General features: G+C 40.3%; 1 protein-coding gene across 3 annotated transcripts in view; it reads right to left on the bottom strand.

The window, feature by feature from the left end:
• ttc38 (tetratricopeptide repeat domain 38) overlaps positions 1 to 22,143 on the bottom strand; it is a 42,972-nt gene that overhangs the window by 19,587 nt on the left and 1,242 nt on the right. For all 3 annotated transcript variants that reach the window (XM_073059303.1, XM_073059302.1, XM_073059301.1), the window contains exons 2-6: positions 21,069 to 21,146; positions 18,395 to 18,476; positions 12,393 to 12,564; positions 3,968 to 4,141; positions 1,386 to 1,461 (exon numbers count right to left, since the gene is read on the bottom strand). In XM_073059303.1, the coding sequence (XP_072915404.1) occupies positions 1,386 to 1,461; positions 3,968 to 4,141; positions 12,393 to 12,564; positions 18,395 to 18,476; positions 21,069 to 21,092 (528 nt within the window). In that variant the 5' untranslated portion in view covers positions 21,093 to 21,146. The remainder of the gene's footprint in view (positions 1 to 1,385; positions 1,462 to 3,967; positions 4,142 to 12,392; positions 12,565 to 18,394; positions 18,477 to 21,068; positions 21,147 to 22,143) is intronic.

Below are 22,143 nucleotides of genomic sequence, written 5' to 3'. Positions count from 1 at the left end.
GAGGTGATATGTAAGTGAGAAGAGGTAAGAGGCTAGAGTAGGGAACAGAAGAGGGGAAAGAGAGGGATTTTTTTTTAAACCAGAAGGAGAAGTTGATCATTCATGCCAACAGGTTGAGGATATAGAAGATTTGTGAATTTTGGAATATAAGATGTTGGCCCTCCACCCTGAGAGTGCCCTCACTGTGGCACAAGAGGAGGCCATGGCCAAACATGTCAGAATGGGAATCAGAATTAAAATGTTTGTCCAGCCCACCGGGAAGTTCTGTTTTTGGCGGATGGAGTGGAGGTGCTCAACGAAGCGGTCTCCCAATTTATGATGGGTGTCACCAAGGTAGAAGAGGTGCTTCCAACTTGGCCTCCTCTACGTCGGTGTTCCTGACGGGCGTCGCCTCCACATTTTTGAGAATAAAGAGATCACGTTTCAGACCCAGACCGAATTACGGGTCCTGATGAAGGGTCTCAAACCAAAACATCAACTCTTTATTTCTTTCCATGGATGCTGCCAAACCTGCTGAGTTCCTCCAGCATTTTGCGTGTGTTACTCAGGATCCGGTTTATTCATAACAATTGTATAACAGTATTAAGAGTCAAAGCAAGGGAAAAATATTTACACAAATCCTCCACTAACCTCATTTTTATTTTCCTCACTTTCCCATCAACATCCCATCATATTCTATCAGTTGACTACATTTTGGTGGCAGTTTTACCAACCAACCCGAGTGCCTAGGGATGTGAGAGGAAACCAGATCAGCTAGAGGAACCCACACAATTACAGGGAGAACAGGCAAACTCTACAGGGATGACACTCATGGTCAGAATTGAACCCGGGTTTCAGGAGCTTTGAGCTGCCGTGATAGCAGCTCTCGTCTTCACTCAGCCTTCAATACCTAGATCTGATCTTGGTGACACCCATCATAAATTGGGAGACCGCTTCGTTGAGCAACTCTACTCCATCTGCCAAAAGCTTCCCGGTGGGGCGGACAAACATTTTAATTCCGATTCCCATTCCCATTCTGACATGTTTGGCAACAGCCTCCTCGTGTGTCACAGTGTGGGCACTCTCAGGGTGGAGGGCCAACATCCTCTATTCCAAAATGCACAAATTTTCTATATCCTCAACCTGTTGGCATGAATAACAACTTAAGAACATCATTGTTAAAACATACAATAAATACATTGCAGTGAAAGATATTCATGAATGCTTTTCACCACTGAAACTTTCAACCCCTTTAAAGAGTGGGTCCAAAAGCAGACATTTCAGCTCACTGTGCAGCCGCTCTTTCATTTCACTACCTACCATAGCTGTCTCTCTCTGAGAGACGGGCATGATAAGAGCAACCGGACATTTGTAGTACAATAAAAAGACATTTAGTTATCACTTACCTCCTTGGCTGTTTTTTCTGCCAGATTGTAAAAGTTTGTCTCCACCAGCCCAAACGAGTACATTCCTTTCAGATAGCTACATTGAGAAAACACACAAAGCAATGTAAACTAATCCTGATTTTTAATAGTTTCGTTAATAGCCTCTTTATTATATTGTAAATTGCTCAGTTATGTTCCTCACTCAAACATTTCTTTTCCAGGTTTGCTGAAATCAGGTTAACGATAGCAATAAAACATTAAGAAAAATGAAAAAATGACTTGCTATTACTCATTTTTAAGTGTTGCAGAAGATGAAAATTTATCCCAATATTTTTTCAAACCTTCATTAACAACGCTGAATTTAAATAATGCTGCTAATTACATATAAAATGTTACTACTTTCTCTGCCAATTTTGACCTTGCTCTCAACTCACATAGTACAACTCTGACTTTGTCTTTCTTAACTTTATGCCTCCACTTCAGTAGAGTGGTTTACAATAGATGTTTGAGGCCAGCATGCAGACTTCCACAGGTATCTTTACATTCTCCTACACTGCCTCTGTAAGCATTCCTTTCCACTCTCAATTTCCTGTTTCCAGTGACACAGAAGTCTCTGAAACATCTTCCTGACCCATGGCTTGCCCTCTGCCATACTGGACACAGAGCCCTTGAACAGCATCTACTTCCCGTATCTTTGCTCTCACCCTCCCTTCCTCTGGACCAGAGCAATGTTAGAGTTCTCTGGTCCTTATCTTCCACCCTTCCAACCACTAGATTCAACAGATTATCCTATGTGATTTCCCCAACTTCAATAAGATTCCACCACCATAGACAATGCTCACCCTCTTCCCTTTCAGTTTCAAAGGGGCCATTCCCTTCATGATTCTATCCCCACCACTCACTTCTTGTCCATGACACTTCACCATGCAGTGCAAGAGATCTGCCTTTTTTGCCTCTTTCCTCCATCCTTAGAAGGATGCAATCACTTTTTTTCTCCTAGTGGTCTTTACTACTTTGGAGAAGTTGCACTGAGACCTTGGAGGTAGTGTCTTTCATATAACTTTGTAATTACAGAATTGGGGGCCACAACTATACTTTTGTAACATCTTTGTGAAATAAAGCTTTTTTTAATATCAAAGAGTCACAGAGTTATACAGCACGGAAACTGGTCCTTCGACCCGACTGATCTATGTTGGCCAATATTCTCATTCAATCCCATTTGCCTGCAGCTGGCCCCCATCCTTTGCTACCCATGTATCTATCAAAGCACCTTTTAAATGGTGTTAATATACTCACATCAGCCACTTCCTCTGGAGGCTCATTCTATATACTGACCACCCTCTGGGTGAAAAAACTGCCTCGCAGATTCCTATTAAATCTCCGACTTTAAATTTATGCAACTAGTTCTTGTCTCATCAAGGCAAAAGATCAGACCATGGTACGCTAGCTATAACGGCTGATGGTCTGTTTATAGAACCCCTCTAGCAAGGTTAACAAGTCTTATCCCTGCCAGCTCCGGATTTATTCAATTACTTTATAAAAATTCCAAGTTTTGTTTCCCCAGAAATAAACATCATTCTTAAAACATACAGTAAATACATTGCAGTGAAAGATATTCACTGCATCAAGCAATTCAATGCTTTCCCTTAGAAGTATACACAGAAATGAGTACATAGAGCTCACTTGTCAAAGCCGAGGATATATCCTCACCAGTAATGATTCAGTCTCAAACGTTGTACAATCACACTGCTTGCGAGGTTGTCACATGTGGCCCAGCCCCTCAATGTCCAGTGGCACTAGGAGCCTAGACTGTAGTCCTTCCCTACAAGGCTTTTGCAATGTCAGGCTATGTGGCTGACCAGCTGCTTGGAAGCTGTTAGCATCAGTCCAAACAAATGACCCTTTAGATCAGGGGTGTCAAACTCATTTTAGGTCACGGGCCGGATTGAGCAAAATGCAGCTTCATGCGGGCCAGATCAGTTGGACGCGTGCGAACGCAGCTTTCGTTGCCTCCGTTTTTTCAGCCTGCTCTCATGTGTCTCAGTCTCTGCTATAACTGCAAAGTGTTTCACTTTACAAGTTCCATTTCTTATGAAGAAGACTGCCGAATAAACACTAAAAACCCTGAAAACCTGGTACCTGAATAAACGCAGCATTAGCCATATCATACACCATAGGCGCTTCGATTACTGGGGCCAGCTTTAATAGTAATTAGATATTATCTCGCGGGCCAAAAATAATTCCACGCGGGCCGGATTTGGCCCACGGGCCTTGAGTTTGACATATATGCTTTAGATGACGGCAAGTGAACACTGAACAGGTTGAATCTATCCTTTCTCCTCAGAGATGCTGAGATGAGAACCTGGAGGGCGGGGTGACTAAGTAATATCATCATCTCCAGTTTACAAAGCACAATTTCTATTATTTACAGATATTACTGAAAAAGCCCAAAATAACTATATTTCAAATACAATATTTGAGAGATTTCTTTCATCTTTTCTCACAGTTTAATAAAGCCACATAAATGAAAAGCTATTAAGAAGATATTGATGGTGAATTTTATCTCATCCTGTTTGCTGATCCCAAAAAAACAAAGTACCTACCCATAGAGTGGAATTTTTGGTGTCCAGTGAGGAAGGACCCGTGCAATGGAATCTCTCAACTGTGTCTGATATCCCAGATAAAAATAGGAATCATATGCTAATTTCAATGCCAGCATATCAGTTGGCTGGTTCAAAAGTATCTGTTCCCAGATGTCACATGCTTTAGGAAGAGACCTAAACAAAACATTTCAAAAGAATGTTAGCACAATTCTTAACTTGTGTATAAATTACTTTCATTGATGATTCCTAAATTGTAAATTTACTTTGACTGTATGATTAACGTTTCACTGAACATCAGCTTTATTAATGTTTATGTTTTTCAGAGAGCATGAGTTTTATCTGTTGCTGCTTCAGCTGAATACAGGAAGTGAATTTATCAGAGGTTCTTACTTGCTTCTCCCTACTTTGTGCAGCAGCTTCACAAAAGGGTGATAAAGAGGAGAACCCTCATGTAAGTTTCACCCTTGTTTACAGGGAAGCATTGCCCTTTTAGAGCTGACAAAAAATGACCACTGCAGAACTACTAGGGTTTAAAATTTTTAACACTCCAGTGGCTTCCTTGGAAAAATATATCATTTCCTTCTCTATGTCAGCATTGAATTCTAACCCCACAGATTATAATTTTGCTTTTGGAATGCTGCACGTGGATTTCAGAACATGGACAAGGATACTGATGGATTCCACTCATCGCATGTAACACACTGATTAGAGAAAGTTAGGAAAGTTGATGCATGGGTGGAAATGGGCCAAGAAGCTAAAGGTGCACCCAGTTATTTGAATGAAAAAAAAGTTCAAGAAATTAAGATAAAGCCTGAACTGCCTTATAAATAACTGCAGAAGGGCCTCAAAGCCAAAATGTTGACTGTCCATTTCCTTCCATAGATGCTGCCTGACCCACTGAGTTTCTCTAGCATTTTGTGTGCTGCTCCAGATTTCCAGCATTTGCAGACCCTCACATCTAAATAAGTGCAGAGCTGTCATTGACAAAAGGGGCTGTCATGTCTTAGAGTAACACATCAGATATAGAATTGAAGAATCCATTCCCAAGCTCCAGGCAGTACTAATGACAACACAGAAAGAGTAACTAAAATTAAAAGAAAGCACGTGGAAGGGACAATGTCACTCACGTGATTGCTCAGGCTATACCTAAACTGGTACCAGAATCAGTCTTGTGGATGGAGCTTTCGTGAAATGTACTGCAAGAAGACAGCTGCAGTAAGAATTCTGTGATATGCATGATGGCTTTAAAGCATGAATTTGCCTGAGGAGAGCTGAAAATGAAATGCAATAAGCATAAACACGAGAAAATCCGCAGATGCTGGAAATCCAAGCGACACACACAAAATGTCGGAGGAACTCAGCAGGCCAGGTACCCTCTATGCTAAAAGAGTATAGTTGATGTTTTGGGCCAAGACCCTTCATCAGGATGGGAGAAAAAAAATGAGGAGACAGGAGTAAAATAGAGGGAGAGGAGTGGAAGAACCACAAGGTGATAGGTGAAACCAGAAGGGGTGGGGAGGGGAGGGGTGAAATAAAGAGCTGGGAAGCTGATTGGTGAAAGAAATACAGGGGTGGAGAAGGGGGAATCTAATAGGAGAGGACAGAAGCCATGGAAGAAAGAAAAGGGGGAGGAGCACCAGAGGAAGGTGATGGGCAAGCAAGGAGGTAAGGTAAGAGAGGGAAAAGGGAACGGGGAATGGAGAAGGGGGGGCATTACTGGAAGTTTGAAAAAAATCGATTTTCATGCCAACAGGTTGGAGGCTACCCAGTTGGAATACAAGGTGTTGCTCCTCCAACCTGAATGTGGCTTCATTGCAAAAGTAGAGGTGGCCATGGATAGACATATTGGAATGGGAATGGGAAATGGAATTAAAAAGGGTGCCCGCCGGAAGATCCTGCTTTTTCTGGTGGATGGAGCAGAGGTCTCCCAGTCTACATCAGGTCTCACTGATATACAGGTGGGCACACCGAGAGCACCAGACACAGTAGATGACCCTAACAGACTCACAGGTGAAGTGTCACCTCAGCTGGAATGACTGTTTGGGGCCCTGAATGGTAGTGAGGGAGGAGGTGTAGGGGCAGGTGTAGCACTTGTTCTGCTTGCAAGGATAAGTGCCAGGAGGGAGATCAGTGGGGAGGGATGAATGGACAAGGGAGTCGCATAGGGAGCGATCCCTGCGGAAAGCAGGAAGTTGGGGGGGGGGGGGGGAAGAGAGGGAAAGATGTGAGTGGTGTAAAAAGACCCTCGATGAAAACCCCAAGAAAATGGCAATTTAGTATAGGTATTTATGTTTAATGATGAGCGAAGTGAAAATGCAGGAATGATGATGAAGATGGAGGAATACTGTAATTGTTGACTTAGAAAGCGATGGAACATGCAATTCCAGTTCTCCAGCCACACTGTGGAAAATCTCTCAACATTCAGAAAGTTGAAAGGCTAATGTGACTTTTCTGCGCACCTTTTCCACATGAAGTTGTTTCCTGATTTGAAGTAGCTGTACCCTGACTTTAGAAGAATCTGTGTATCTAATGTGACACACTTACACAGTCTAGCTTCAGCTCTGCTTCTTTTAAGGCAGGGGCTGCCAACCTGGGGTCTATGGATCCCTCAATTAATGGTAGATGACCGTGGCTTTAAAAAAAATGTTTGGGAACCCCTGTTTAAGGAGACAATGGATTTTGTCATTCAAATTGGTGTTTTTATTCCAAATATTTAATTCAAGAATATATTTTAAGCATTTTTAGAAAGGTGCTTGCTGAAGCACAAGAAAAAAAATTAGTACCTAACAATTCAATGTGGATTTGAATGTACATAGTATTCCAATTCAATTGCATTAATGCACACAGAAAATGGACATTTGATGTACTTTATTGACCGTTTTCTTTTTTAAGTGTGAGAATGTCAAATACTAATAAAAGCCAAAATATACTCCTGAAATGAGAGAACTTCAAAATTCAACCTTAAAAGATATATTTGTTTCTATAATCCATTCAAAAATGTAGTGAGTGAATGTTCTACAATTACAGGAAATGTTTTCTCTGCACTTGGCTACTGACACAACTATTTATCCTCCTAATGAAGCGCTTGCTTCCAGACTCACTACTTGAACACAATCCTGTTTTTCTGCACATATTTTGTTGTCGTGTGCATCGTGAATAGTTTAATAAACTTTGCAGGAGTCCTCCAACTTTTTTTTTAAACAAAAGGGTCATTGATAAATGTGTAATCATTCTCCTTGGCAAGATAGAAGAATTGTTCTCTGAAGCTCTGTGTGATTTATCTGTTTGTAAATTACTTAACAGTAGTACAAATTTGGGAGACAGCAATGCACAATGCATGCATATAAACACAGGGAAGTCATAAATCTTGCTTTTGGCAATATTACTCATGAAATTGTTTACTTATAAATTTCTGTGCTACAAGTTTGTGAGTTTTTTTCCTCAACCAGCTAGTTTTTAACCAGATACAGTTTTATTTGGAATCATTTCACAAAGCTATATAATCACAGATTAGCTCTCCTTTGTCCTTCAATTTAATGTTGAGATCAGTTAAAAATTTAACGTATCTGAGCAACGACCACTGGCCCACATTTTTCTATTATGATGTGTTGATTTTGGTACACAACTCTAAATGCTTTTGAGCATTTTGCCACACCTACTTAATTTGATGGCTCTGTACAAGATCAGGTCACTTCAATTCCTTCCAAATAACTTTGGAATTGTCTATGGTTCAGTGTGCGAGAACAGATTAAATTTACCACGGACACCAAAGTTGGAATAACTTTGTTGATGTCTGGTGACTTTCTACAAAGCAATTTGTAGTACAATAGATTTTTGCTAGGACTGTGTTTTCAGGGATGTTAATTTTATCTATCAACCCAGTATTTTTCCATGTCATGTTCCTTGCTTGTCAGTATTAACACACTTCAGACTTTAGCTTTAAATTAAGATGTTGGTGTGTTCTGCAAGACATTTGCAAAACACATCTATTTCTGTAGTAGTACCTTTCATACAATGCAGCCCTAGTTAACTCTTGACAACTTGTGAGTACTACAGATGAACACAAGTAACTGATGTATCAGTATTTTAACTCTCATACAAAGCAAACATATCTTTGAAATTACATCAACAAATTGTCATCCATCTCCTCCTATTGTTCTTGCAACTGTGCTTACTGATAGTCCTGCATTTCTGGGCTTGCATAGCCCCCTGCACACATCATGCATTGCTTAATAAACTCTTTCATTGGGAAAATAAACCTTGCTGCCTTTTGTTACGAACTGACTCTAACAATGCCAATGTTATTGTTAAATATCCTTTTGAAGAGGTTTTGCTGGCCTGCAAGAGACTATGTTTCCTATATTTACTTGGGAATTTGTCCTAGGTTTCATCTCAATGCTATCTTATCTTACGTATAAAGCACAGTGGCTTCTTTTAGCATTTCAAACAGATAATTTTATCTATGGGAGGAACATAAGACTCATCCAATCACATTTCAATATATCTGTGATTTAAATATATACGTGTTTTTTTTATATGTGAAGGCTTAATAAGGGGATGAAACAACAATTTCATTAAAGAATAACATGGGTCTGTTGCAGTGCATTCTGTTCAATTGGCTCATTTACTTCTCGTGTTTGATTGGCTGGTCTCACCTTCACTTCTGGTTTAGACTCAGGTGTTCTGAGGCAGTTGTCATGGTGACAGTGAACTGCTCCACCAATCTTTTGCCAGCTCTCCGGTTGTGTCTTATGCTTCATGAAAGGTCAAGGTCACATTGTCATTTAACTCCCTCCCACAGGACCATCTCAAGTAGTTATAGCCGGTCTTTGCTAAAATTTGCTATATGCCCAGCACACTTTCTGGTGTGCATGGTCAAATTTATACAGATTTCCAAATAATTTATTTAAGACTTGTTAATTTGATCCATGCAGCTTTTTAAAAAAGGATTTACTGGGACAATGATCAGAAAAATTAATTAAACCAGATTCAACCACAGGCATAGTTTAAGGACTATTGATTTAATAGATGCATCAATGATAAAACTGACACTATCACAATGTTGGTGAAGGTTACTGAGAAAGGCAAACGGTATACGTATTGACTTTTAACACAACAGAGTTTAAGGAGTGAAGATGCTTTACTGCAATGACACTGCAGCTGCAGGACTGTGGACTCTTTTCAACTCCTTACCCCACAAAGGATTTACTTGATAGAGGGGAGTACAATGAAAATTCATTAGATTAGTTCACCATACGAGGAAAGGTTCAATAGACTTGTGGTGAACTAGATATACCTGTCTGACTGCTCCTGTGGCTCCTCCCACAAGACTAGACTTGTATTTTCTCACATTTGTCAGGCTTGTATTCGTTTGAGTTCAGAAGAATGAGAGGTTGTCTCATTGAAATTTACAAAATCCTTAAGGAACTCGATTGGAAAAAATGCTTCTTCTAGCAAAGGAATCGAGGTCAAGGGAGAGCCTCTGAATAATGAAAAGACCATTTAGATGAGGAAAATGTTATTGACTCTTTGTAATTCCTAACACAAACTGGAGGAGAAACCACTTATATTCTGCCTGGGTAATCTACATCTCTACTTGATGCATGATTTAAAATATTGTATGTGTTTGTGAGGAGGCAGGGTAGGGAACCCATCTACTGGGTGAGTGGGATGATGAGAATACAAGAAAGAGTAGATTGCAAGAGGTGTGTGTGCGCGCGTGCATGTGCTAAAAAGCAGTAATGCTACACAGATCTTCTTAACAAATCTTATGAATAATTCCGAACAAGGTGATCTTATGTCCACTTATCTGCTCCATTACCTCACTCTATCTATGCTTCAGCAAATCTGCTGCTTAAACCTTTGCTTGTTTCGTTGCTGTTGTCTCTGGACAATTTTTCCTACCCATTTCCTGGCCTTTTATCTTTTGACCTACTTTATCCAAAACTCTGCTTCCCAACATACAGCAAGTCCTATTCTTCCATCTGCCCACGATTATTGACAATGGTTTTCAGATCACCAAACAGCTAAACTTCAAAATTAACATTCTAGTTTTCATATTCCTCCTTGGCCCAAATCTTCAGTACCTCTACGAAACTCCACAGTTTGCATTTCTCAGAATTTATGAACCAACAATTCTGCCCTTTTACACAATCTTAATTTTAGTTGATCTATTCCCAGACCAAACATCAACTGGTTGAATGTCAAAGATCAGGAATTTCCTCCCAAATCTTCTTAGTCTCTCTGCTTCACTATTTTGCATTAAGCCTTGCCTTTAAGTTTCTCTCTTCAGCCAAATCCTTGGATGTTTGTTTCTATATTTACATATTTAGGTGGGCTTCAAATGTTCATCCTTTTCTTCCCCGGAAAAATTTCCATGGTCTTGCTCCTCCAGATCCCTACAGCTTCCTCTGGATTTAACATCTGCACTCCTCCAAAATCCTTGAGCCTTCCCAAGCTCATTATTTCACAGCTTAAGAGATGTCTTCAACCACTTGAACTATTGAATTTTTATCCTATACCCCACTGCTTTTCTCTTTCACTTTGCTCTTTAAAATGTTAATTAAAAGCTACTTCTTTGACTCAGTTTTTAGTTAATTGCCTTATTTTCTATGTGCCATTTAAAAAATTATTATTTGTGTCATAAAGAAAGGTGAGCTATTGAGGAAGATGATGAGAAGGACCATATACATTACATGCCCATTGTTATTTGTTATAAGCTAGTCAGCTCGTTTGGATAAACAGCAGAAAATGGACACTTAAATCCGCCCAAGTATGGCAGTTTTACATAAAAGTGAATTGTAAGAATTAAAGTAAGTTACCGGTATACTTTAAGAAGGTTTGTGAAACACTTAATGACCTGGAAATTCAACTGTATTTATGCTGGCCGATGGTGTAGTGGCATCAGCAGCGGACTGGTCCTGGGTTCAAATACGGCTGGCTCTTCACATGCTTTCTATCTGTGCTGGGTTCAGTGTCGAGCTAGCAACTTGGCCTCGTAAAAAAAAGTTAAAGTGTGACAGAGACAGTAAAAACGTTGCCTGATGTTCCACAAGGTGTGAAAAGGAATAAATACTGTATTTGAACTTTGTACTCCAAGAGTTTAAGATTTAAAATGATTTTCCCAGATTTAAACTTGACAGCTACAACCATTTCCTTGCCTTTTCTTTCTCACTGTAATTAGACTAGCTACTTTATGGAGCAAACTAGTATCAGGCATGCCTTAATATCATATCCAGTGCCTCCTTGCAGGTTTCCCAGGTTGGACCCAGTCACATTAAACTAAAGGTCAACAATCAAAAGCCAACTAATTTTCATAACACTATGGTTGGGCCACCAATTCAAATGGACAGACACAAATGACTTGCAACTCCTCTACACTTTCTGTGTCATTTTAAGTGCTGACTTTTCATTCAGAAACCTGCATCTAATAATTACTAAAGGTACTACAGACCTGAACTGCTAGTTCATCAGTCAGTTTAAATTGCAGTGACCCTCCTGGTCTGGTGCCGTTGGTCGTGCTGAATGCCTTTGCAATGTATCAAAGACATTTGAGAGGCTGCACGCACACATAAATGAAGCAGCAGCAAGCTCCAGTCAGCTCCTATCTCTTAATGGTTAAATCGCCATCACTGAGACAGAACAGTGAAAACTACATGGTGTCCAATTAGTGAAAAGTATAAGAGACAAGAAAACAAAGCAAAAGAATAATTAAACAGCAAACCTCATTCACCAGAGTGTTCAGGGCACACTCTCAAATATCTGTGAGGAGCAATATGAAAAGATAGTTAATATATAGAAACCTGCACCCTTAATTACGGGCTCAAACCCAAGCTAATCTGATTTACCATTAAAGGTGAAGGTTATAGTCATAATTAGCTTTTGGTCTGAGGGCCCTTTCAGATGACTAGTCGATATACAGCACATCACAAAGTTTTCTGCTTTTTAGGTCAGCAATGCTCAATCCCCAAGGCTCTGGGATTCACTAAACTTTAACCAATAAAATCACCCTGAAAACATAGTTGGAAACAACATTCTTTTATTGTTATCACTAATAAAACTGCACACAGAACTTACACATTTTCTTTTACTGATCAATCCCGCATACCTGCGGGTTGTGCTGATTATTGATGTCACCTTGGATCCCAGTAGACTATGATATATTTTAATAGGTTAAGATGACTTTAAAAGCATCCGTGTTACTATTCCTAATATTAACTTTGTTGTGCTTTATAGAGACTTAAAGATTATCCTAAATATAAATACAGGTGGTGTAAGTGATGAAGATGGTACCACCTACACTAATATGGAAACTTGACCAGCCCTTTGATTGGTCCATGTGGAAAAAAAAAGTTAGTCATGGGCATCAAAATAAGATTTTCATTTTAATTACAAATGAAAAATTTATCAAAGCAACTCTTCCTACCCCTTTGCAAACATCCTCAATGCCTCCACATGTAAATGTTCCCGCTCAGTGATCTGTTGTGTCTTTGAAAGTTCAACCATCCTCTTGATGGAGGTATCCAGATCCTTATCCAGTAAAACAGACCGTGCTGTTCCAACCAGCTCCAGTCCATTTATAATTACATGGCCCATCACTGCAGGAGAAAAGGTAGGCAAAAATATATGGTATCCAATTAGTAAAGAGAAATTATGTAGTTAAGAAAAATAAAGCAATAATGAGGCAAAATTGACGAAGTGTTCAACAGCTGGAAAATGAGCAATAAAGTAACATTTCCCCATCAGCACCTAGTAAATTTCTACCTGAATTTTGTTAGCAGTTCCAGACAAAATTGCTGGCATTTACCCATGCAGATTTTGTGACTCCTGTGAAAATGATCTTACTGGTTTAGCTTCATTGGCAACTTCGCAGCTGTTCCACTGCTGAGAATCAACTCCAGAGTAAGAATTGGCAGGTTGTACAACGATGTTGGCTTGCAGACTTCATTTTTCCAAAAGGTAATAGAAGTAGCATTTATCAGTGGCATAAATAAAATGTTCACAGCTTACGCTGGGAAATAGGATAAAAGGAAAATCAATGTAACAATCAATGTCAATGTGCTTCACTTTGGGGGAAAAAAAATAGTTTGGCTACTTTTTCTCCATTGTTTTCACATTATTTGGGCAGCAGTAACGGGTTGGTGGGAAGGCCCCATGTGCCACCTAGGCACTAAGGGTTCAGACGACGAATCATTTAATTCCAAAGGACAGTCGAATGTATTTGAAATAGAAACTGTTGTAAAAAGTTGGTCGGTCAGCCAGCATCTTGGAAGCAAAAGGACAATCAATGTTTCATGCCGAGATCCTGCACCAACCCAGGTAGCTAAACCCAAAACATTCTCCATTGCTTTGCCTCCACTGTGTTCTTCCAGCAGTTTGTTTTGCTCCAGAAACTAACATTTGCAGTCAAAGTTCAAAGTCCATTTATTATCAAAGTATGTGAACTATTTAGACCTCGAGATCTGTCTCCTTACAGGCAGCCACAAAACACAGAAACCCAGTAGAACCCATTAAAAAAAAGACCATCGCACACCCAATATGCAAGGAGAAAAAACAAATCACGCGAAAAATTAAAAGTTAGCAAATAACATTCAGAACTGAAATTCAAAGAAGTGAGCTCACAGCCATGAAGCCAGTCACAGCCAATCCAGGAGCCCATTGGTTGCAGGCCACAGCCTCAGTTCAGCGCAGAGACGAGTCAACCTCACAGAGCAATGAGCTAAATGCCAGCCCGTCCCTCGCCCTCAGCCCTGACACTTTTGACCATTTCAATCCGGCCCAGTGCTTCAATCGGCCACACAGTGGGTCAATCCACACTCTCAGATTCGGGATCTGCTCCTACAATATGCTTTTCGCTCGGGACCCGCCACCACAATTCGGCCCGCACCCGACCTTCCCAATTCAGCCTGGCACTTAAATCAGTCAAAGCTCCGCTTGTTCCTCGCTCTCGGCCCAGGGCCCCACTGCATCGGTTCAGCTGAGACAAGGCAGAGTCATAGCTGCAATGTAGTTTAATTGTTGTGTTCTAGATACTCTAATGGCACTTCATCAGGTCCAATTGAACTTCTGTGAGCAGAAATCGAAGGCTGAGATTTAGGGTTGCTAGTCTTCTTTAATAGATCAATTATGTCCACTCATTTACATACCATCCTTCTTTCATACAAGAAGCGTGAGTGAAGAAGGTCGACCTGCCTTAAAATTTGAACAGAAAAGCAATTTGATTGCTCAATAAATTTTCAAAACCTTTGACAGCCATTTTCCATTAGAGTTTTCCTTTGACTCCCATTCATCATTGCTTTCTCCTCCTTGAACTTCAAATTGTTATGAATGTACCACAGCTCTGTGGGGCCGAAGGGTGCGGGACCAGCCCCCTCCTTCCGGAGAATTGCAAGATCGCTATTAATTTGGGTCTTGGACCCAGGAAATGAGAGACAATGCAATGGATTTGACCATTGTTCTTAGAGACACCTGTGTGAATTGCAACTCTATAGTACGTGTCAGCTATCAGGGACATGGACACCCTCGGGCAATGTGGGGTGGGGATTGTATCACCCTACCTTGATTGACATTTACAAATCTGCCAGTCATGATAAAAAGGAGACTGCAGGAGGCAGTACCCCAGCGACACACCAGAAGGAGAGACCATCGCTCATCGCTCCTGTGAGGACAGGAAGCTGTTCGGGAGCCATGTGTGATTCGGTTCCCCTAGCTTGGGGAACGAGTGGCTGATAACCCCGAAAAAGACTTCAAAATGACAACGGGGAACCCACGTTCCCGATTCAACGAGTTGAGTCCAAAAGGCTGGCAAGTTTATTTTCTCTCTCCAACACGTGAGACCCCAGCGGTCCCCGAAAGACTAAAAGCCTGTATGAACTTCCGAGACTTTGATATTTCCATCGGACAATAGTTTTACCCCTAGACAAACGATAGAGCTACTTCTTATTGTTGATTATTACTATACCCGCGCTTTAGATTGAGTATTGACGACGTATATTATCTGAATGTTTGTATTAACCTTACTTTTGTGCCCCTTTATAAATAAAAACTTTAAAAAATAGTACCATCAGATTTCAGCGGACCTCTCTATCTTTGCTGGTAAGTGACCCAGTTACGGGGTTTGTAACAAAATTTGTTGCTATTCTAAACATTTTCTAAGATTTCATCACTATATAATGTTGCTGCAGCAAAAGCATCCTTGAAAGGCATAGTTAGAGTGCAAGTGGAGAGGATGTTTCCAATAGACTAGGACTAGAGGGCACAGCCTCAGAATAAAACTATGTCCCTTTTGAACAAAGATGAGGAGGAATTTCTTTAGCCCAAGGGTGGTGAATCTGTGGAATTCATTGCCACAGAAGACTGTGGAGAACAGGCCCTGACAGGACATTGAAAGCCTGTGCCAATCAACTGGAGGGAGTGTTCAAAGATATCTTCTCACTGCTGCAGTTGGGGGTCCCCACCTGTTTCAAAAGGGCGACAATCATACCAATGCCCAAGAAGAGCAGAGTGAGCTGCCTCAACAACTTTCACCCAGTTGCACTGACATCGACTGTGATGAAGTGCTTTGAGAGGTTGATCATGACCAGAATCAACTCCTTGCCTAAGCAAGGATCTGGACTCACTGTAATCTTCCCATTGCCACAATAGATCTACAACGGATGCAACCTTATTGGCTCTCCAATCGGCCTTGGATCACCTGGACAACAGCAATACCTATGTCAGAGTGTTGTTTATTGATTACAGCTCAGCATTCAACACAATCATACCATCAGTTCTAATCAACAAGCTCCAAAACCTGGGCCATTGTAACTTCTTCCACAACTGCATCCTTGACTCTGTCACCAGGAGACTACAGTCAGTGCGGATTGGAAACACCATCTCTTCCTCGCTGACAGTCAACACTGGCAAACCCCAAGGATGCATGCTTAGCCCATTGCTCTACTCTCCTTACACCCACAACTGGTTAGCTAGGCACCTATAATCTATAAATTAGCTGATGACATAACTATTGTTGGCAGAATTTTAGACGAGAGGCATAAAGGAGTGAGGTAGATCAGCAGGTTGAGTGGTATCATAACAACGACCTTGCACTCAGTGTCAGTAAGATCAAGAAATTGATTGTGGACTTCGGGAAGGGGAAGTCAAGGCAATGCACACCAGACTCCATCGAGGGATCAGCGTTGAAAGGGTGAGCAAGATCAAGTTCCTGAGTGTCAACATCTATTCCTTGGTCCAACATATTGAGGCAATTACAAAGAAGGCATGACAGCATCTGTATTTCATTAGGACTGTGAGGAGATTTGGTATGACACAAAGACTCTTATAAATTTCTACAGATGTACTGTGTAGAGCTTTCTAACTTGTGGCATCACTAGCTGGTATGGAGGGACAGCTGCACGGGATCAGAAAAATCTGCAGAGCTGCAAACTCAGCCAGCTCTATCATGGGCACTAACCTCCCCAACAAGGACATCTTCAAAAGGCAATACCTCAGAAAGGCAGCATCCTTCATCAAGCACCCCCATTGCCCAGGACATGCCCTCTTCTCATTGCTACCATCGAGGAGGAGGTACAGGAGCCTGAAGACACGCACTCGACCTTTCAAGAACAGCTTTTTACCCTTCACCATCAGCTTCTGAATGGACAATGAACTCATGAAAATTACCTCACTTTTCTTTTGCTCTTTTTGCCCTACTGACAATTCATTTTTCATATATATTTCTTTAAAAATTACTATGTATTGCAATGTACGTTACCGCAAAACAACAAATTTCATGACATATGCCAGTGATGTCAAACTTGATTCTGGATGGGATTGAGAGGGATAATAAATCAGCCATAATCAAATGGCAGAGCTGACTTGCAGTCCTCCAATTCCCTGATTTCAACATATACAGTCGACATCTTCTTGCCTTTACTTACAATAAATTCTTCAAAAAGTTTTTCATCAATCATGACAAGAAGCAACATCTTCAGTTTTTCCACACTTCACCTGTTCCCATTTGGAAGACACGTTAAAAGCTTTGTCTTTGATGAAATTTTGACTGAAAGTCTTGACTATTTCCTTTGTAGACTGTCCGCTATATTAGATCAATATTGGATTACATAGAATCACACCCTGATCTTGCTTAATCTTTTTGAAATTATTGTGCTCTTTGTATGAGAATTCCAAACCCAAATATTATAAAAGAACAAGAATTTACTGTTCTAATATCAGATCTATTCACTCTTTTTGACACTGAAATACTTTCCATTATTACAGTACATATTTCACAATATCTGAAGTAAATTGACCAATTCAATTCACTTTTAATGCATTCATTTCAAAGTTCAAAGTGAGATTTATTATCAAAGTACACATATGTCACCATATACCACCCTGAGGTTAATTTTCTTGTGGTACCCTCAATAAATCCATAATAGAATTATAGCCATAGTGGAATCAATGAAAGACCACACCAATTTGGGTATTCAACCAGTGTGCAAAAGACAACAAACTGTACAAATACAAAAAGAAATAATAATAAACAAGCAATAAATATCAAGGATGAAACATAGAAAATAGGTGCAGGAGTAGGCCATTCGGCCCTTCAAGCCTGGACCACCATTCAGTATGATCATGGCTGATCATCCAACTCAGAACCCTGTACTGCCTTCTCTCCATACCCCGTGGGATGAAGAGTCCTTGAAAGTGAGCTCATAGGTTGTGAGAACATTTCAATGATAGGGCAAGAGAAGTTGAGTGACGTTATCCCCTCAGGTAGGAGAGCCTGATGGTTGATAACTATTCTTGAACCTGATGGCCTGAGTCCTGAGGTTCCTGTACCTTCTTCCTGTTGGCAGCAGCAAGAAGAGAGCATGACCAGGATGGTGGGGCTCCCTGATGATGGACACTGTTTTCCTGCGACAACACTCTGTTTAGATGTTCTCAGTGGTGGGGACGGTTTTATCCGTGATGGACTGGGCCGTATCCACTACTTTTTATAATGTTTTCCATTCAAGGGCATTGGTGTTTCCATACAAGGCTGTGATGCAGCCAGTCCATATAATCTCCACCACACATCTATAGAAGTATGTCAAAGTTTTAGATGTCATGCTGAATCTTCACAAACTTATAAGGAAGTGGAGGCATTGCCGTGCTTTCTTCATAATTGCACTTACGTGCTTGGGCCCAGGACAGGTCCTCTGGAATGTTAACACTGAGGAATTTAAAGTTACTGACCCTCTCATCTCTGACCCTCTGATGAGGACTGGCTCACAGACCTCTGGTGTCCTCCTCCTGAAGTCAATAATCAGCTCCTTGGTCTACTTGACATTGAGTAAGAGGTCAGCCATATTTTCAAATTCAAAACATTTAAAGTTTCCATTGCACAGCCTCAATCTCTCAAAGGGGTTGGACTTTAACCGATAAAATGAATAGCTTTCTACTCACCAAAGTCTGGATCTGCAGCTTGTAATCGAGTCTGACAACCTTCAATCCCTCCAAGACTGGCATCATTAGACCAAGTTATCCACTGTGGAATGGCAGTGAAACACTTATGTAAAACAATTTCAGGAGAACAATCAATAGAATTGATTCATTTTGTTGAACTTATGAAACTGAGGAATTACTATTTATTCAACTCTCAGCTGGAGTTTCTGTCAGAATCAGATTTATTATCACTGACTTATTTGTCATGAAATGTTGTTTTGTGGCAGCAGTATTGTGCACGGGTATAAAATTACTATAAATTACAAATATAAATAAATACTTTACAAAATAATGAGATAGTGTTCGTGTGTTTCATGTACCATTCAGAAATCTGATGACAGAGGGGAAGAATTTCCAATTACTGCCTTGGATGCATTAAAGATTTGTCACCAGGAGGCAAGTGCCAACACATCACAGTGGAACCTACGTGCAAATTAATCTGTTGCTAATTACAGTGAACTCAGCCAGGACACAAAGAAAAATTTTAGTTGTTCTAGTAACCTAGCAGCTCTTAAGCTAAACAACATCAGGTAACAATGCCAAATTCAAAACTCTTGCAATAATTTTTCCACATAAAATTTTTTAAAATATCACAGTATATGTTAATAAATACAGTGGATTCTGGTTAATTGGGCCCTCTGTTAATCAAGGCAGCTGATTATTTGGGACAACTGTTAAAGAACAACAATTAATCAAGTAAATAGCCAGAATTTCCTTCATTTATTTGGGACACTATGCCACTTAAGTGGGGTGAGAGACCGTTGCCGAACAACTTTTGACTAGTGTCAGACCATACACTTGCATGGCCGTTAGACATTACATCATGCTTAGCGTGAATGCCCTCGCGGGGGGGGGGGGGTGCATGTGTTCAAAAAGCAGTGATTTTTGTCATTGATAGTTGGCGTTAAATTAGAAGTAAGACAATTCAGAACTGGTTTGCACACTGTGATTTCAAATATTCAGACTTGGAGATCCCAAAAGTGGCCAGGAGTGAAAATGAGACAATTTCACTACTTCTACAAGTTAGGAAATACAAAGAATTTGAAGGCATCGACAATCATCTTGAATATTAAAGTGAAACTGAACATTTGAAGAATGCAATCGTTGACAGCATTGTTTGAAGGCAGTTCATTATCTGCACTAGGTGTCGCTGATTTTGGTCATTTACAGTCAATTAAAAGCCTTAAAGATGGCACTGGTGAGACACTGTGATGCTTCGTGGGCAACAAACAAAACTATCAACTATTCTATTAATTATACTTTTTCTGGACTAGAATCAGTGGCTTTTGCTGGAGTGGACTTTGGACCAGATTTAAGCTGCATGCACAGGCCCAAAAGCAAAAAAAAAGAACCTATGGTTCATCAATTTAAGTGTCAAGACAGATTAAAATGATCACGGCATTGAGGCCGAGGGCAAAAGACGATCCGTCATTCAACTGACTCTGCAGTGTGGCCTGCAACCTTCAGCACGCATCTCAGCGCTGAACTGGCACGGAGCCTGCATCCATCAGGCTCTTGGGGAAGTCTGCAGCTCTGAACTGGCACGGTGGCTGTGGCCTGCATCCATCAGGCTCTTGGGGAAGTCTGCAGCTCTGAACTGGCACGGTGGCTGTGGCCTGCATCCATCAGGCTCTTGGGGAAGTCTGCAGCTCTGAACTGGCACGGTGGCTGTGGCCTCACTCTCTGGAACTCTGCGGTTCATGTTCTGTGTGTTATTTGTTTACTTTTTTATTGTTTGCACAATTTGTTCTTATTTTTTGCACTTTGGGTGTTTCACGACCTTTGTTGTGTGGGATATTAATGAGTATACATACTTCAATATTAAATGTACTTTGAACTTTAAAGAATGCACCAGTGTACACTGGATGAACTCCTCCGTTGATAACTATTAGGAACTAATACAGTTTTATACTACTGTGGTAGTATTGATAGTGTTCTAATTTATTCTGTAATTCATTTAAATACATTATTTATTACCCAGTTAAATAGTAGTTTGTTTTTTAATATACTTTTTTTTTTAAAAACTCCATGAACTTTGGCTAATTGGGACAGCCACTTAATTAGGCCAAAATGTACTGGTCCTGATATGTCCCAATTAACTGGGATCCACTGTACTAAGGTTACCTATTACTGTACACTGAATTCTGTGTTTTCCAATTATATCTCCCTGAACCATCTTCTCCCAGGCACGAAGAACATTTTACACAAGCCAGGTTCATGGATGGGATTTCTCTTCACCATCAGGTTGTTGAGTTTCTGAATTCTGAATTCCCATTTGTAAATCCCTCACAATCATCAGTCCAAGTCATTTCAAGATTCTGACTTTCGGCTTTTTAAAATATTTCCTTTTGTTTCACAATCAAAAGTGCACACACACACTGGGCACTTTGACTCCTAACCTAATGTTTTAATAATTTGAGCTCATTATCAATAACTAGCTTCAAACTACGAATGAAATCCCCTGCAGTCTCTTATGTCTCCATAAACCAAATCTTTTCACAATGTAAACAGATGAACTACCTCTGTAAACATTGTCTTCTTAACCATGATGATGATGATGCATTAAGATAGATGGCAGGGATGCAGAAAATATTACTCAATTGATTTAATTAATATCCTTATAATGAAGCCTTACCTGAGTCAGAAAAGCATCATACATTTTGCAAGCCTCATTGCTGGTTGTGGAAAGGGGAAGACCTACATCCTGCCATGCCTGTGAATAAATGAGAGTACAGCATTACAGAATTTCTTTTGTTGGAAAAAGATGAGGAGAATTTACTGATGCAGAACTGCAGAAACTGGATTTGTTTGTGAGCAAAACAAGTGGCAGCTGGGAATAATTTAAAACTTTGGATCCATGCCAGGCACTCGTGCATTCCGAACACAGATCTACCCCCAGATCGGCTTTACTAGAAGATTCTTCCAGAACACTACTGGATTGTGAGCAGAGCCCAGCAAGACAAGTTAAACTTAGTTATTGTGGAAGACAACTCTAATTTTTAATTAGCTGAAACCTTTCTTTAAGATTTACATTTAAGACTCAAAAGGTAGCAGTGATGAACTGTTTAGCAGAACTTCTAGGATGAAGCTGAACAAGCAAAATGAGTTAAAAGGAGCTTGCCGTAGATGGTATTTTCTGAGACATCAGTTTAAAACAGAAGTTCCCAACCTTTTTTATGTCATGGATCCCTACCATTAACCAATGGGTCTGTGGACCCCAGGTTGGGAATTCCTGATTTAAAAAGCCCTCACAAGTTACTATGTGAACTCTTGGATAAGACCATAAGACAAGGGAGCAGAATTAGGCCATTCAGCCCATCGAGTCTGCTCCACCATTTGATCATGGCTGATTTTAATGTTCAAGTAAATATCTTCACTTCATTTCAGACGACTGGGCTATAATCTATCAAATTGTTGTCCTTCCTTATTGGCTATAATAAAATTACCAGAATTACCTGCTAGACTCCAGTCACTGATTATCTGGCATTCAGAAAACTCCTGTCAGAATAATGGTACATTTTTATTGGTTCACGTTGTAAAGGGTGTGGCAGAATGTTGCAAAACATACCACACATCAGATAGTTAAAAAGTAGTGGGCTTCAATCAGATCTGCTCCAGAAACAGTTAAATTTGCATTCAACAAAATGCTTAGTCAGACTTTCGTGGACTTTGTTGCCTGACCTCCTGAACAGCTTCAGCATTATCAGTTT

Source organism: Hemitrygon akajei, chromosome 10, assembly GCF_048418815.1.
Source record: "Hemitrygon akajei chromosome 10, sHemAka1.3, whole genome shotgun sequence".
Taxonomy (NCBI): domain Eukaryota; kingdom Metazoa; phylum Chordata; class Chondrichthyes; order Myliobatiformes; family Dasyatidae; genus Hemitrygon; species Hemitrygon akajei.
The sequence above is the reverse complement of the archived record's forward strand: the minus strand, read 5'-3'. Positions and strand labels throughout refer to the sequence as shown.